At 42.1% G+C, this 14,755-nt stretch overlaps 1 protein-coding gene across 7 annotated transcripts in view; it reads left to right on the top strand.

Moving 5' to 3' along the window:
• The window catches only part of HECTD1 (HECT domain E3 ubiquitin protein ligase 1), a 101,958-nt gene that overhangs the window by 23,430 nt on the left and 63,773 nt on the right, over positions 1–14,755 (top strand). For 5 of the 7 annotated variants that reach the window (XM_075926972.2, XM_075926976.2, XM_075926970.2 and 2 more), the window contains exons 3-12: positions 91–325; positions 1,476–1,703; positions 3,810–4,091; positions 4,302–4,590; positions 5,612–5,688; positions 5,792–5,890; positions 6,575–6,689; positions 7,027–7,201; positions 12,933–13,071; positions 13,619–13,789. In XM_075926972.2, coding sequence (XP_075783087.2) covers positions 91–325; positions 1,476–1,703; positions 3,810–4,091; positions 4,302–4,590; positions 5,612–5,688; positions 5,792–5,890; positions 6,575–6,689; positions 7,027–7,201; positions 12,933–13,071; positions 13,619–13,789 — 1,810 coding nt within the window. The remainder of the gene's footprint in view (positions 1–90; positions 326–1,475; positions 1,704–3,809; positions 4,092–4,301; positions 4,591–5,611; positions 5,689–5,791; positions 5,891–6,574; positions 6,690–7,026; positions 7,202–12,932; positions 13,072–13,618; positions 13,790–14,755) is intronic. The other 2 variants (XM_075926973.2, XM_075926975.2) reach the window with 1 other exon arrangement.

Below are 14,755 nucleotides of genomic sequence, written 5' to 3' on the forward strand. Positions count from 1 at the left end.
AATGTTAACCTGTTAACTTGAAACTGTATGAAATATTGTAACGTGGAGGAATTTGTACAGTAATTGATACGTAATTATCTCTTTATGCAGATGCCCTCCTCGTACTTTCTTACCTGCACTCTGCAAGATTTTCCTTGATGAAAGTGCCCCAGACAATGTGTTAGAGGTAACAGCTCGTGCCATAACTTATTACCTGGATGTATCAGCAGAATGCACCCGTAGGATTGTGGGAGTAGATGGAGCTATCAAAGCACTTTGTAATCGCCTGGTGGTTGTTGAACTTAACAACAGGACGAGCAGAGATTTGGCTGAGCAGTGTGTAAAGGTAAGTGTTCTTAGTAAATTTCTGCTTTCATAAAAAGTATGGTTATATAAATATTTTGAAAAAAAATGTGTTTATAATATGAATTTTAAAACAGGAATAATTTGTATACCATAGGATAAAATAGCTTGCATGTATACTTATTGTCTTTGCTGTTGATTTGTTATGCCAATTTCTGAAGTTAATCAGAAAAATCTCAAAGAATATAAAATGTGAAATCAGAAGACATTTGAAAAGTTCATCTGCATATTTTAAAATATAAATGGTTAATTTTTTATTTAATAGAACAGAGCATTTTCAGAACTCCAAAGAGGGGTGGAGGGCTGGATTAGGAGGAAGTTGCCTCAGATCAGGATAAGACAAGAAAATTAAACTTCCTTTTGAAACCTTTTGTTTTTGTATTTTGTACATAATTATTTGCAGACTTCTGCTGCTTGTCCAGTTAACACTGTGTGATATTAAAGTAGTTTTGCAAAATGGTCAAGAAATTTGACTAGCCCAAACAAATATATTAAATTACAAATACATGGAACTGCTGCCTACATAGATTTCCTGTGCACCCCACCTGTATACGTCTTTTCCTTTGGCTTGCAAATGCATATGTGCGCTCAGTGCCCTACTCTTACCCCACAGAGTCCTGACCTGAAAAGGAGTTCAGTATAGTTCAAAAGCTAGTCTTTTTTTCACCAACAGAAGTTGGTCTAGTAAAAGAGATTACCTCATCTAGCTTGATCATTCTGTTCTTAAACCACTTTATTCATCTTCCCATCTGCTAATTCACTGTTCAGCCTCTAACATCTTTTCTCTTAACATTAGATCTAACAACTGTCAGTAGTTTCTCCTCAACACTTGTGTGTCAGTTGGGTCTCCTTAGGGCTGCAGCTAGAGTTAGTCTAGTTAGCCTAGTTGGTCTAGCGTCTTTTCATGATGTGAGGTAACTATTCTGGCTAGTCCACATGAAATGCCTCACTATGTTCTACTGTACCTATTTCCTTGCTTAGAAAGGGAGCACTGGAAATACTGGAAAGTTTGGTTACTGTTGATGGAGGAATTAAATCACTTTTGGTTTGCACATTCAGCCACATGAGATGAGGGAACAGTTGGTTAACCAATGATGTGTACTTCATTACAATTCAGTGTCATTGTATTACAGGTGTTAGAACTGATATGTACCCGTGAATCAGGCGCTGTATTTGAGGCCGGTGGGTTGAACTGTGTGCTGACATTTATTCGTGACAGTGGGCATCTGGTTCATAAAGATACTTTACATTCTGCTATGGCTGTAGTATCCAGACTTTGTGGCAAAATGGAACCTCAAGATTCTTCATTAGAAATCTGTGTGGAATCCCTGTCTAGTTTATTAAAACATGAAGACCATCAGGTAAATCACTTAAATATGGTTACGTCATATTTTGAGAATTAGAGCATATTTATAGTTTGCTGTTAATGTAATGTGCTCAGTAAAGTACAGATTAGATGTTAATTATATTTTGTAGTAGCCTACTTCAGCTGATAAATTAGTGAATGGATGCCATTTTTGTTGGTAGATTAAAAGTATTATAAATCAACAATTTAATTATACTTAACAACTTTGCACCATTTCGGTGTTTCAAAGCAGCGCTGCATGGAGCTGACCCCAGGCTCCATGCGGTGGTGCTCCTTTGAAACTCAGTGGCTGCATTTCAAAGGGGCAGCACCACACAGCTGATCCGGGACACGCTGCATGGAGCCCGGGGGTCAGCTCCTTTGAAACACTGCCACGGGTATGTGAAGAACTGCTGCTTTGAAGTACTCCCTTGCGCATGCGTGCACGCTCTCTCTCTTCTCCTACCCCTCTTCCCCCCCCCCCCCCCTTTGCTGCCTCTATCTGATAGAGGCAGCAAGGGGGGCGGGGAATCGACTACTCGCCTAACTATCAGATAAGCACTTATCGGATAGTTGACTAGTCCTTAACATCCTTACTTTGTAAGCTAATCCTAGGAGATAGGAGCCTATCATCTTTTAATAACAGATGGAATGACCCCTTGCTTTATATCAAATTAGGTATTAGAGGGGTCGCTTAGTGAATACTTAAGCATTTAAAGCACACAAGATTTGAACCCCCTTTGTCCAAGCCTCCATCATCAATTAACTGTTGAGAGTTTCGAATACATCAAGACTGTGAAGCTGTAAACTACATGGACCTGTGGACTAAATTTTATGGCTCATTTTTTTTATTCCTTTTGTCAGAACTATCTGGCAGAAGCATCTCATGCCCTTATGGCATACAGAATAGTTTTAATTTACAGCTATGGGTTCATAATTAAATATCTTTGAGAATTACCTACACTGTTTGAGAGAGACCTGAGGGGTCATAACAAATATGTGCATGTCATAAATTTCTCCAGCAAAGGGATGGGGTGTGCGTGCGCGCGTGTGCGTGTGCGTGTGTGTGTGTGTGTGTGTGTGTGTGTGTGTGTGTGTGTAAAAATAAATATTATATAGGACTTTGGTGGAGAAATGTATATCTTTATCGTTGTTGATACTCTTGTGGTTCAGGTTATTCAAAGCTGGGAACAGTTGATCTGCCACACATGTCAAGGGAGGAGTAAAGACCAGATTAATTTGGCCTTGGAGACAGTACATTCTTGATGCGTTCTCCTATATCACCGTTTTTGTGCTGCTGCTGAGGTTAGATGATCTGTGTTTGAAGTTACAGACAGGGAGCATAAACTACCATACTCTTATGTGGTTTCAGCAGTGACTCAGATCATGTGCTACAATCCCACTTGAGCCCCAAAACATGTTCTCTTCTCAGTGATTCACATAGTACATGGGCAGTCTGGATAACTCTAAAAAGGCTAGAGGAATGAGTGACTAGTCTAGGGAGAGAGGATTCCAGAAAATATTCAGATCAGCAACACGTGCCCATAGCCTCAACCTAGTATGTGAAGTAGTCTATGCCAGATGTCCACAATGTAGAATGAATATGTACGATAAGGGCAGTCACTGTCAACAGAGTGATCTGCTATGGATAGCCATGGTCCCTCAGAAGGAGCAAACTGCATTTCAGTATTCAAATGTGTAAAGGTTAGAAAACTATCAGCATTGAAGATAAAATTTAAGGAGAATCTTTTAGTTTTTTTTAGAAAAACTAATATTTTTAGCAGTGCTGTATTCTTACACCTATTACATTTTCCCCCCTCTTTTTCATATATGTAAATGATGATCTGCGTTTTTCAACACATTGTCAAACTGCATTTTCTACTATGAGATGTAAGAAAAATCATAGCTTTCATTGTTTCAGCATTTCCAGTTGTGGAGATGTTAAAACAATTATCAGTACTTTAAAAATTCTCAAATTTATTTTTGTAGTCTAGGATAGCTTAAGTATTGTACTTACACACTATTTTTTCCCCTTTAAATCACTGTTGCCTTGTGTTTATATGCTGAGCCTCTATTTTCCTTAAGTGACATATCTTGAGAGTCGTATGTATGTTTTCCACAGGTTTCAGATGGAGCTCTCAGATGTTTTGCTTCATTGGCTGACCGATTTACACGTCGTGGAGTTGATCCAGCCCCATTAGCCAAACATGGACTAACTGAGGAGTTGTTATCTCGCATGGCAGCAGCTGGTGGTACAGTATCAGGACCGTCTTCTGCTTGCAAACCATCTCGAAGCAGCACTGGAGCACCATCTACAGCTGCAGACTCTAAATTGAGTAATCAGGTGTCAACTATTGTGAGTCTGTTGTCAACCCTCTGTAGAGGCTCTCCAGTAGTAACACACGTAAGAATCATTTAAGTGCTTCAGTTCTCCATTTTTTCAATATTTTTTAAAAATTTAAAATATTTCTTGATGTACTTTAAAAGCTTTTATTAGTGATAAAAATCTTTTGTGTTTTTTGTATGTAAAGGAAAAAAGATAACATTTCATATGGAAATAAAACCAGGTTCTTATAGTATTTTCTAAAGTCCTATATATTTTTTTATTGTTCAGACTTTTAATTATTTCCAGGATCTTCTAAGATCTGAACTTCCAGATTCTATAGAAAGTGCATTACAGGGTGATGAAAGATGTGTACTGGATACCATGCGTTTAGTAGATCTTCTCTTGGTGCTACTGTTTGAAGGGAGAAAGGCCTTGCCAAAGTCTAATGCTGGATCTACAGGCAGAATCCCAGGATTGCGTAGACTGGATAGTTCTGGGGAACGTTCTCATCGTCAGCTGATAGACTGCATCCGCAGTAAAGATACTGATGCACTAATAGATGCTATTGACACAGGAGGTAGGCAAAATTATTCTGAAGATTGAAAAAGAAAATGACATGAATGAAATATTCAAAGTCTAATGTTTAGAATTAATTAATTAATGCCAGAATAAATAATTCGTATCTTAATACTCTTATCAACAATGGGAGTTGAGTTAGATTGCTCAGTATAGACTGGTTCTTGCTGTTTACAATCCTTACTTGAGGCTAGTTACACAAAAGGACTTGGGTGCCTAACTGCTACCTTGGGTGCTTAAATCTCAGAATCACACCCCACTGGATTCACAAAGTCCTCCATATCTGTCTCTAGGTGGCCACAGGATTCAAAATTGCTCAGTATTTGCAGTAGAAGTTCTTTAAGCCCTTATGATACTACCTCTGAGCATGCACACAGGAGCCCAATGCCATGAGTGTATATGCCAAAGACAGAGTAATTCATAAGCTAGTGAAGATAGGTGTTCTTGTACCTATCTCTGTAGAAGGGCCTGATCCAAAAAGCATAATAAGAATCACTTACCGAATTAAGCTCCATGAGATGAGCTTACACAAAATGGGGACACAGAGGACCATCTTCTTGCAAAAATAGTTTAGGCTCCTAGTACCAACATTGGGTTTGTTAATGAGAATTCCAAGAAAGGGAAGCACCTCCCTGGAGCCCAGAGTTTGATGCCTGTTTCTGAGGCAGTGGAGCATAGCATGTACTCTGAGGCTTGGCACCTTCCACTGGCTAGCTGAGGTGAGAAGCTACATAGTGTTTTGGCTTTTGTGAATCCCTTTCTAACATGCCTGTTTATCCTCACTGAATGTATAGGGGGACTAGGCGTAGAACTCAGACTTTGCAAATCTTAGTAATTTTCTATGCTCCTAAAAAAGGTGGTGACGCTGAGAGTCTAGCCACTTGCTCTTTAGCCTTGGTTTACAACTAAGACTTTGAGAATATTGTCAGAAAACAGAGAATTATTAAAGTTTAGAATTAGATGGTGTTGAATGTATTGCACTTTGCCTTTAATTAGTTCTTTCTTGTACCTAACACTTTCAGCTTTTGAAGTAAATTTTATGGATGATGTAGGACAAACTCTTTTAAACTGGGCATCAGCTTTTGGAACTCAGGAAATGGTAAGTTAAATGTATTAACTGAATTTAGTACATGTTATTTTATTCTTTATGTGAAGAGATGTACAAATCAGGAAACTAGCTTCCTTTTCTTTATAATTTACAGGTGGAATTTCTCTGTGAAAGGGGTGCTGATGTTAACAGAGGTCAGAGGTCATCATCATTACATTATGCAGCCTGTTTTGGAAGGCCTCAAGTGGCAAAGGTGTGAATTGAAACTTCTGTACTATTTAAGGCAGAAGACATCAGTTATACATGTACTTTTAAAATTTCCTGCAAAATAGAAGTCCTATTCATCATGTTGCGTGTCTGCTGTTAAATTTCCTACAACATAGAAGTTAAATTCATTGTGTTGCACTTCTGCTGTTTGTACAGTATAATTTCAGAGTTTTCAAGCACTAGAGTTGCAAATAAGCAGTTAACCACACACCTCATTTGGAACCAGACACACATAGGTAGCAGCATAGACGTAAAAAAGAAAATACAGTACAGTATTGGGTTGAATGTCGTCTACTTAAAAATAGGAAAGATGCATTTTTCTTTTGCTTGGTCAAGTTTCAAAACTATTCAGTCTATGTTCAGTTATACATTTTTGAATCAACAACTATAACATTTTGTTCAGCGTTATGAACATTTCAGAGTTACGAACAGCCTCTATTTCTAAAGCGTTCTTAACTCTGAGGTTCTGCTATATTGGAAAAAACTAGCTTCTGGTGATGTGAGGTCAGCAAAAGAAGTGCAAGTCCAGTTGCACTTGTTTTTACAGACAGCAGTGGTTATCCCATACACTCAGTGTTCTGTTAATCATAAGAAGCCCGGAAATGAGCAGACTGACCGTAGTTACCTGGAAAATGAATTTTATTAGTTTTCTATCTGTACATTTGTGTAGACTCTTCTGCGACATGGTGCGAATCCTGATTTGAGAGATGAAGATGGCAAAACTCCCTTGGACAAAGCTCGTGAAAGAGGGCACAGTGAAGTGGTGTCTATTCTTCAGTCTCCGGGTTAGTGTGAATTATTTCCTGACTCTTCTCTTTTAGTGTTATTGCTTTCGTTTTCCTTCCATTTTCTCCTGTTTAGGCATAGTGTAGTAAAATAGTAACAGTTTGGGTATGAGCATGCAATATATAACTATGTAAGTTGTTCCTCTGAAGCTTAGTTGTACTTCTGGTATGGGACCCTTAATTTGCCTCATACCATGTTGCACAAAATAATTTGTTTTCTAGATGACGTACGTGTATGTGTGCTCAGGTCCCCAACCATGGTTGGAGATGTTTTTGTATTTGTTGGGAAAAGATTGGGTCAGTAAATGTCTATTCCTCAAATAATTACCTTTTGCAGGGGATTGGATGTGTCCAGTTAACAAAGGAGATGAAAAGAAAAAGAAGGATGCAAACAAAGATGAAGAAGAATGCAATGAGCCCAAAGGAGATCCAGAAATGGCACCAATATACTTGAAAAGACTTCTGCCTGTGTTTGCACAAACATTTCAACAAACTATGCTACCTTCCATAAGGTAACAATTATTCATACCAGTTGATATCTATGCATATGTAGTGTCTCTCTTAATTATGCAGACATTTGTAATGTAACTCAACAGAAAACATCAGTAGAGTACTATTTCTTTAAAGCACATAATCTGAATAGTTTGACGTGAAATGTAATGAAAAGCAAAGCGATTGAACAGAATTTTAGCATAGAAGTTCCATGATTTTTTGCTTTGGCCTTTTAAATATTTTCTCCTTTGTAAGGCAAGGTAAGATTTACAGATATTTAAAAAAGTGTATTTTAGCAAGGGACTTAGAGGAGAAGGAAGGGTGAAATATGACAGGCTAAGGGAGAGTGCTCTGACTTTGGGATGCTGTTTGGGAAGAAGTCAAAGAATATTAAGTTTGTGCAATGCGTAGCACAGTAGTTGCCTGATTGTGTCCCTTCTGGGAGAAGGACCAGAAATGATGTCTAGCAAAAGACTAGAAAAGAGCTAGTTCAGAGACTTAGTTTAGAGATCATAGAATGATAAAATCATAGAGCTGGAAGAGACCTCAGGAGTCATCAAGTCCAGCCCCCTACCCAGGGCAGGAACAATTCCAACTAAATCAATCCAGCCAGGGCATTGTCAAGACGAGACATAAAAACCTCTAGGGATGGAGATTCCAACACCTCCTAGGTAACCCATTCCAGTGCTTCACCATCCTCCTAGTGAAACAGTTTTTCCTAATATCCAACCTAGATCTCTCCCACTGGAACTTGAGACCATTGCTGCTTCTTTGCAATCTGTCACTACTGTGAACAGCCTTTCTCTGTCCTCTTTGGAACCTCCTTCAGGAAGTTTAAGGCTGCTAACAAATCCCCCCTCACTCTTCTCTTCTGCAGACTAAAACCCAAATCCCTCTATCTCTCCTCATAGGTCATGTGCTCCAGCCCCCTAGTCATTTTGGTCACCCTCTGCAGGACCCTCTCAATGCGTCCACATCCTTTCTACAGTGGGGGACCCAGAACTGGACACAATATTCCAGATGTGGCCTCACCAAAGCCGAATAAAGAGGAATAATCAGTTCTCTAGATCTGCTGGCAGTGCTCCTTCTAATGCACCCTAATATGCCATTAGCCCTCTTGGCTACAAGGGCACACAGTTGACTCATATCCAGCTTCTCATCCACTGTAATACCCAGGTCCTTTTCTGCAGAACTACTAGTGCAGAACTACTACTTAGTCAGTCGGTCCCCTGCCTGTAACAATGCAGGACCAAGTGCAGGACTTTACACTTGCCTTGCTGAACCTTGTTTTCTTTTGGCCCAATCCTCTAATCTGTCCAGATCACTCTGGACCCTATCCCTGCCCTCCAGCGTATCTACCTCTCCCCCTAGCTTCGTGTCATCTGCAAACTTGGTGAGGGTGCAATCCATTCCCTCATCCAGTTAATTAATAAAGATGTTGAACAAAACCAGTCCTAGAACAGATCCCTGGGGCACTCTGCTAGAAACCGACCGCCAACCTGACATTGAGCTGTTAATCACTACTTCTTGGGTCCAACAGTCTAGACAGCTTTCTATCCATCTTACTGTCTATGTATCCAATCCATATTCCCTTAACTTGCTGCCAAGAATATTGTGGGAGACCATATCAAAAGCTTTGCTAAAGTCAAGGTAGATCACATCCACCGACTTTTCCATATCCACAGGGCCAGTAACCTCATCATAGAAGCTAATCAGATTGGTCAGGCACGACTTGCCCTTTGTGAATCCATGTAGACTATTCCTGATAACTTCCCCTCTTCCAAGTGCTTCATAATGGATTCCTTGAGGATCCCCTCCATGATTTTTCCAGGGACTGAGGTGAGGATGACTGGTCTGTAGTTCCCTGGATTGTCTTTTTTTCATTTTTTAAAGATGGGCACTACATTTGCTTTATTCCAAACATCTGTGACCTTCCAATCTCCAGGAGTTTTCAAAGATAATGGCCAAAGGCTCCACAATAACATTTGCCAACTCCCTCAGTACCCTCGGATGCATAAAATCCGGATCCATGGATTTGTGTATGTTTAGCTTTTCTAAATAGTTCCTGACTTGTTCTTTCCGCACCAAGTGCTGACCACCTCCTTCCCATACTGCGTTGCCTAGTGCATTTGTCTGGGAGCTGACCTTGTTTGTGAAGGCAGAGGCAAAGAAAGCATTGAGTACTTCAGCTTTTACCACATCATCTGAGGTTATGTCCCTTATCCAATAAGGGCCCCACACCCTCTCTGATCACCCTTTTATTGCTAACATGCCTGTAGAAACCTTTCTTGTTACCCTTCAGGTGCCTTGCTGGCTGCAATTCCAATTGCACTTTCGCCTTCCTGATAAGTCCCCTGCATTCTTGAGCAATATATTTATACTCCTCCCTAGTCATCCTTCTTCCACTTCTTGTAAGCTTCCTTTTTGTGTTTAAGCTCACCAAGGATGTCCCTGGTAAGCCAATCTGGTCCCCTACCATATTTGTTTTTCTTGCAGCACATCGGGATGGTTTCTTCCTGTGTCTTTAATAAGTCTTCTTTAAAATATTGCCAGCTCACCTGGACTCCTTTCCCCTTTATGGAAGCATCCCTGGGAATCCTGCCCATAAGTTCTCTGAGAGTCAGTCTGCTTTTCTGAAGTCCAGGGTGTGTATTTTGCTACTCTCCTTTCTTCCTTTGGTCAGGATCCTGAAATCTACCATCTCATGATCACTGCTTCCCAGGTTGTCACCCACCTCTACTTCCCCTACTAGTTCCTCCCTGTTTGTGAGCAGCAGGTCAAGCTGTGCATGGCCCCTGGTTGGTTCCTTCAGTACTTGTACCAAGAAGTTATCCCCAACATTCTCCAAAAACTTCCTGGATGGTCTGTGTACAGCTGTATTGGTCTCCCAGCAGATGTGGGGGTGACTAAAGTCCCCCATGAGAACCAGGGCTAGTGATCTGAAAGCTTCTCTCAGTTGTCAAAAGAAAGCCTTATCTACCTCATCCACCTGATCTGGTGATCTATAGCAAACACCAACCACAACATCACCTCTCTTGCTTCCACCTCTAAACTTAACTCATAGACTCTCAACAGTCTTTTCTCCCTCTGAATACTGGAGCTTCAAGCAGTCATACTGCTTTCTTACATACAGTGCAACTCCTCCTCCTTTTCTTCTCCACTGGTTCTTCCTGAACAGCTTATACCGTTTCATGACAGTGCTCCAGACATGCGAGTCATCCCACCAAGTCTCTGTTATTCCTATCATATCATAGTTCTTTGACTGGACCAGGACTTGTAATTCTTCCTGTTTGTTTCCCAGGTTTCTTGCGTTTGTATACAAACACCTTAGATAGCCAGTTGATCGCCCTACCTTCTCCGTTAGTCAGGGGTACTCCTTTGTTTTTCATTCCTCCTTGTGTTTCTTCCTCACTTACCTCAGGGCTTTGGTCACCATCCCCCAACGAACCTAGTTTAAAGTTCTCCTTGCTAGGTTTGGAAGCCTGCCCGCAAAGATGCTCTTTGCTCTCTTGGTTAGGTGGATCCCATCTCTTCCTAGCAATCCTTGTGCCCGGAACAGAGTCCCATGGTCGAAGAAACCAAATCCCTCTCTCCGACACCACCATTGCAACCACGTATTTACTTCCTCAATTTGACGATCCCTACGTGGACCTTTTCCTTCAACCAGAAGGATGGACGAGAACAGCACTTGTGCTTCAAATTCCTTGATCCTTCTTCCCAGCATAATCTGCTGTGACGTGCTCAAGGTCATTCCTGGCCGTATCGTTAGTTCTTACATGGTGAAGCAGGAAGGGGTAGCGATCTGAAGATTTAATCGCTTTTGGAAGACTCTGTCACATCCTGAATGCGAGCTCCCGGTAAGCAGCACACTTCTCGAGATTGCAGGTCGGAACAGCAGATGGGTGACTTAGTCCCTCTTAGGAGGGAGTCCCCGACCACCACCACCCATCTTCTTTTGGAGGTGGTGGTCGCGGAACCCCCATCCCTAGGACTATGCATCCAGTGCCTTCCAGTAGACGGTGTTCCCTTCTGATTTCTTCCCAGAGTGGTCCCTGCCAAAGCATTCTCCACCGCAGTGCCTATGGAGAGAGCCGAAAGCGGTTACTTACCTCTACGTGAATGGGGGATACCTGAGTTGGCCACCTTCTTCTAGAGGTTACATGCTGCCAGTTCTCTTCCTTGTCCTGTACTGCCCCGACTGTTTGTTCAGCCTGCTGTGCCTGCAGGATTAAACTCTGCCTTCTATCAAGGAAGTCTTCATCTTCTCTGATGGAACGTAGGGTTGATATTTGGGCCTTAAGTCCTCTAATTTTTTCTTCCAAAATGGCGACCAGCTTGCTCTTAGTGCAGATGAAATCCCTTCTTTCTTCTGGGAGGAAGACAAACATGGCATGTACACAACAGCAGACCGATTGCTATCCATACCTGCGTTACTTCTGAGAGATTCCTCAGTTGTTGTTAAATGCCTCCTTGAGGGGCAGGAGTGTAGTGAAAGATTTTAAAGAATGGTGAGTGTATCTCGCCCCTTCCCACTCCCCTTCTGAACTCTCTCTCCAAACTCCCTGTTAGCAGTTTCTGGTCGCTGACTCACTCCTTTATAAAGCCCTGGACTGCCTGATAGCCCCTCCCCTTGATTAAGGCTCAACCAATGAGCAGAGGCTTCTAGATTTCAAACCCTGATTAGAAGCTTACAGCTTCCACATGTCAGCCACAGCATACACTCTGCGGACAGGTGGTGGGAACACACACCCACCCACCTGCTAAACACAAGCTCAGCAAACAGCAAGAAACCCTCAAACACACACTACAGACAGCCACTTCACTTGAGTCCTGTATTAGCGTCCTCCTTCACCAGGAGAACTCCCTCTCCAAACTCCCTGTTAGCAGTCCCTGTTCGCTAGGACTTGTCTTTGAAGGACAAAAGAAACAGTTTTATTTGAAGCAGAAAGTAACTGGTAACAAGCGAAGGTTACTGAAGAAGAGGCTGGATCACAGTTGGAATGGCAAATAAAATTTCAGCCGTAGTATTTAGGACAGATTGAAAAGGATACAGTAAGAGACTGAAAAGCCTGAGAAGAGGTTGTCATAGCCAAGGTAGGACAAATTTATGTATTGGGAATGGAGAGAAGGAAGACTTGTCATACTCTGGAAGAATTGTCAGGATTTATGTTGTTGGTAGACTTAAGGGAAGAGAGCAGTTGAAAGAGATGGTAAGCTTGCAGTTCTTTGCAATGGGGAGAATTGTTGCATTAAGGATGAAGCATTTATGGTAGGCAGGTGTCACTATCTGAACTTCAAATGTAATTCCATGGCAAAAGGGACTAATATAGTCTTTGGTTGTATAAACTAGAAGACTGCGTGCAGTTTTTAAAAGGGATGTTGGAAAAACTAGAAAGGATGAAGACGAGCTAACAAATTATCACAGGGCTGGAGAAAAGGCTATGCAATTAAAGACTTGGACTTGCAATGTCTACAGTGAAATAAGAGTCAGCTGACTTGTGCCCTCAGGCTGCAGGCTCATAAAATTGCAGTGTAGACATTCAGGATCAGGCTGGACCCTGGGCTCTGTGGTAAACAGGAAGAAAATAAGGTTATTAAGAGCTCTTTAATCTAGTGGAAAAAGGCATGACAAATGTGAGTGGGAGCTGAAGCCAGAAACATTTGTAGCTCTCTTTTCTTAAATACTTTTATCACTTGTTAAGATTGTTTGGCTTTGCAAGGAATAATTTGTAATTTTAATTAATTTTAAAGGAAAGCAAGTCTTGCCCTCGTTAGAAAAATGATTCATTTTTGTTCTGAAGCACTGTTAAAAGAGGTTTGTGATTCTGATGCTGGTCACAACCTGCCTACAGTATTGGTTGAGATCACTGCTACTGTTCTGGATCAAGAGGTAAGCTTATCCTTTTTATTATTTATTAGGGATACCTAGTAAGGGTACTGGAAACGGGTACCTGAGAGCAGCCCCCTGCCATGTGCTGTCCATGTGCTGGGGAGCCAGGAGGAGAAGCTGGCCATTGTGCATGGGATGAGACCAGGAGCCGCAGCCTCAAGTGTGGAAGCAGGATTTTGCTTATTGGTTAACTGGTTAAGTTGAAGATTTAACCAGTTAACTGATCAACTGGGATTTTATATTCCTATTATTTATGATAGAACACTGTATTGGCGAAACACAAAATTGCCCCCTTTTAACTTCTTTGTACTGCTTTTATAATGTATTTAATCTCTCTGGGAAATAAATACCAATATTTTGTGATTACTTCATATTAGAACATAGCTAATAGTTTGATGTTTCATCGGATGTGTTTTAATTTTGATAAATCAACAGGCCGTTATGTGAACTGTTTAAGTGGTGGAGCAACAGTGCTTAAAATTTGAAATGGCTTGTCATAAACCCCCTCTCTCCTTTGTTCTTTCCTTTCCACACCAATTTCTTGCAGGATGATGATGATGGCCACTTGCTTGCCTTGCAAATTATAAGGGATTTGGTAGACAAAGGTGGTGACATTTTTCTAGACCAGCTTGCTAGGCTTGGTGTAATTAGTAAAGTGTCAACTTTGGCGGGGCCATCTTCAGATGATGAGAATGAAGAGGAGTCTAAACCAGAGAAAGTAAGTATACAGCAATATCTAGCTATGTCTGTTCTTCAAAGCTATCTTCTGTCTGATCTTTGCAACTTAATGAAAATGTGAAAAAATATATAATTCCAGTAATTGGTGAGAGAGTAGAATTCCAGGCAATGCTGGACCAAATGATAAGTGAAGTACCACAAGCTGTTCTGTTTTGTTAAATTAACATCACTATTTAGTTGAGTAACTGTTACGGCTTCTTCCCCATCCCGGGGTTGGCCCACCACCTCAGTCCTCTTTCCTTGTGCCTGTAAGTCCTTTCCGGTCCGTTAAGTAGCTATAAACGCCTCGGCACTGGCCATGAGGGAAGGGGAACCTGAACTCTCCCTCTCTCCGGGTTCCAGCCCAGGCCCGTAAGAACAGGCGTCAGTGACGCCTTGCTCGACCGGGGGGCGGTCAATACCGCAACTCACTAGCCCTCGGGTCCTCCTTGGTCCCGTCCTTGGCTCCTTCCTTCCCTCGGGTTGTCCGCTGTCTGGTTCTCGCAGTCTCCAGGTCCCGCGGTTGCTTCTACCCCAGTCTGGGCAGGCTGGTGCCACCTGTCTTCCGGACTCTCCTGGCAGTCTGGTTCGCCGGGCGTCCTGTCCCCCTCATTGCCCCCGAGCCTGCCGGTCCGTCCAGTATAGGCCCGAACGGATTGGCACCGCCCGTTCCCGGCACCTTGTTGGCCTCGGTCCCTGCCCCCTTTTTGGGGCAGGAGCCCTTCCTTTTCAAAGCCGGCGCCCGTTTTCCGGGATGCCGGTACATGCGCACCACGGTCCCTCCTTCCCTCTCCCGGCCCTGCTGCAGTTGGCGCCCTGCCAGCCGCTTGAGTGCGGGGTGTGGGGTTTGGCTCTTCAGCCCCCGCCGCTCCGTCACAGTAACGTAATATGCATTTAAACGGGAAATCAAACCCTCTACTTGTGTTCCCATCTTTAAAAATGGAGATAATACTTATCTCTTAATTGT

Source organism: Pelodiscus sinensis, chromosome 5, assembly GCF_052426305.1.
Source record: "Pelodiscus sinensis isolate ZL-2025 chromosome 5, ASM5242630v1, whole genome shotgun sequence".
Taxonomy (NCBI): domain Eukaryota; kingdom Metazoa; phylum Chordata; order Testudines; family Trionychidae; genus Pelodiscus; species Pelodiscus sinensis.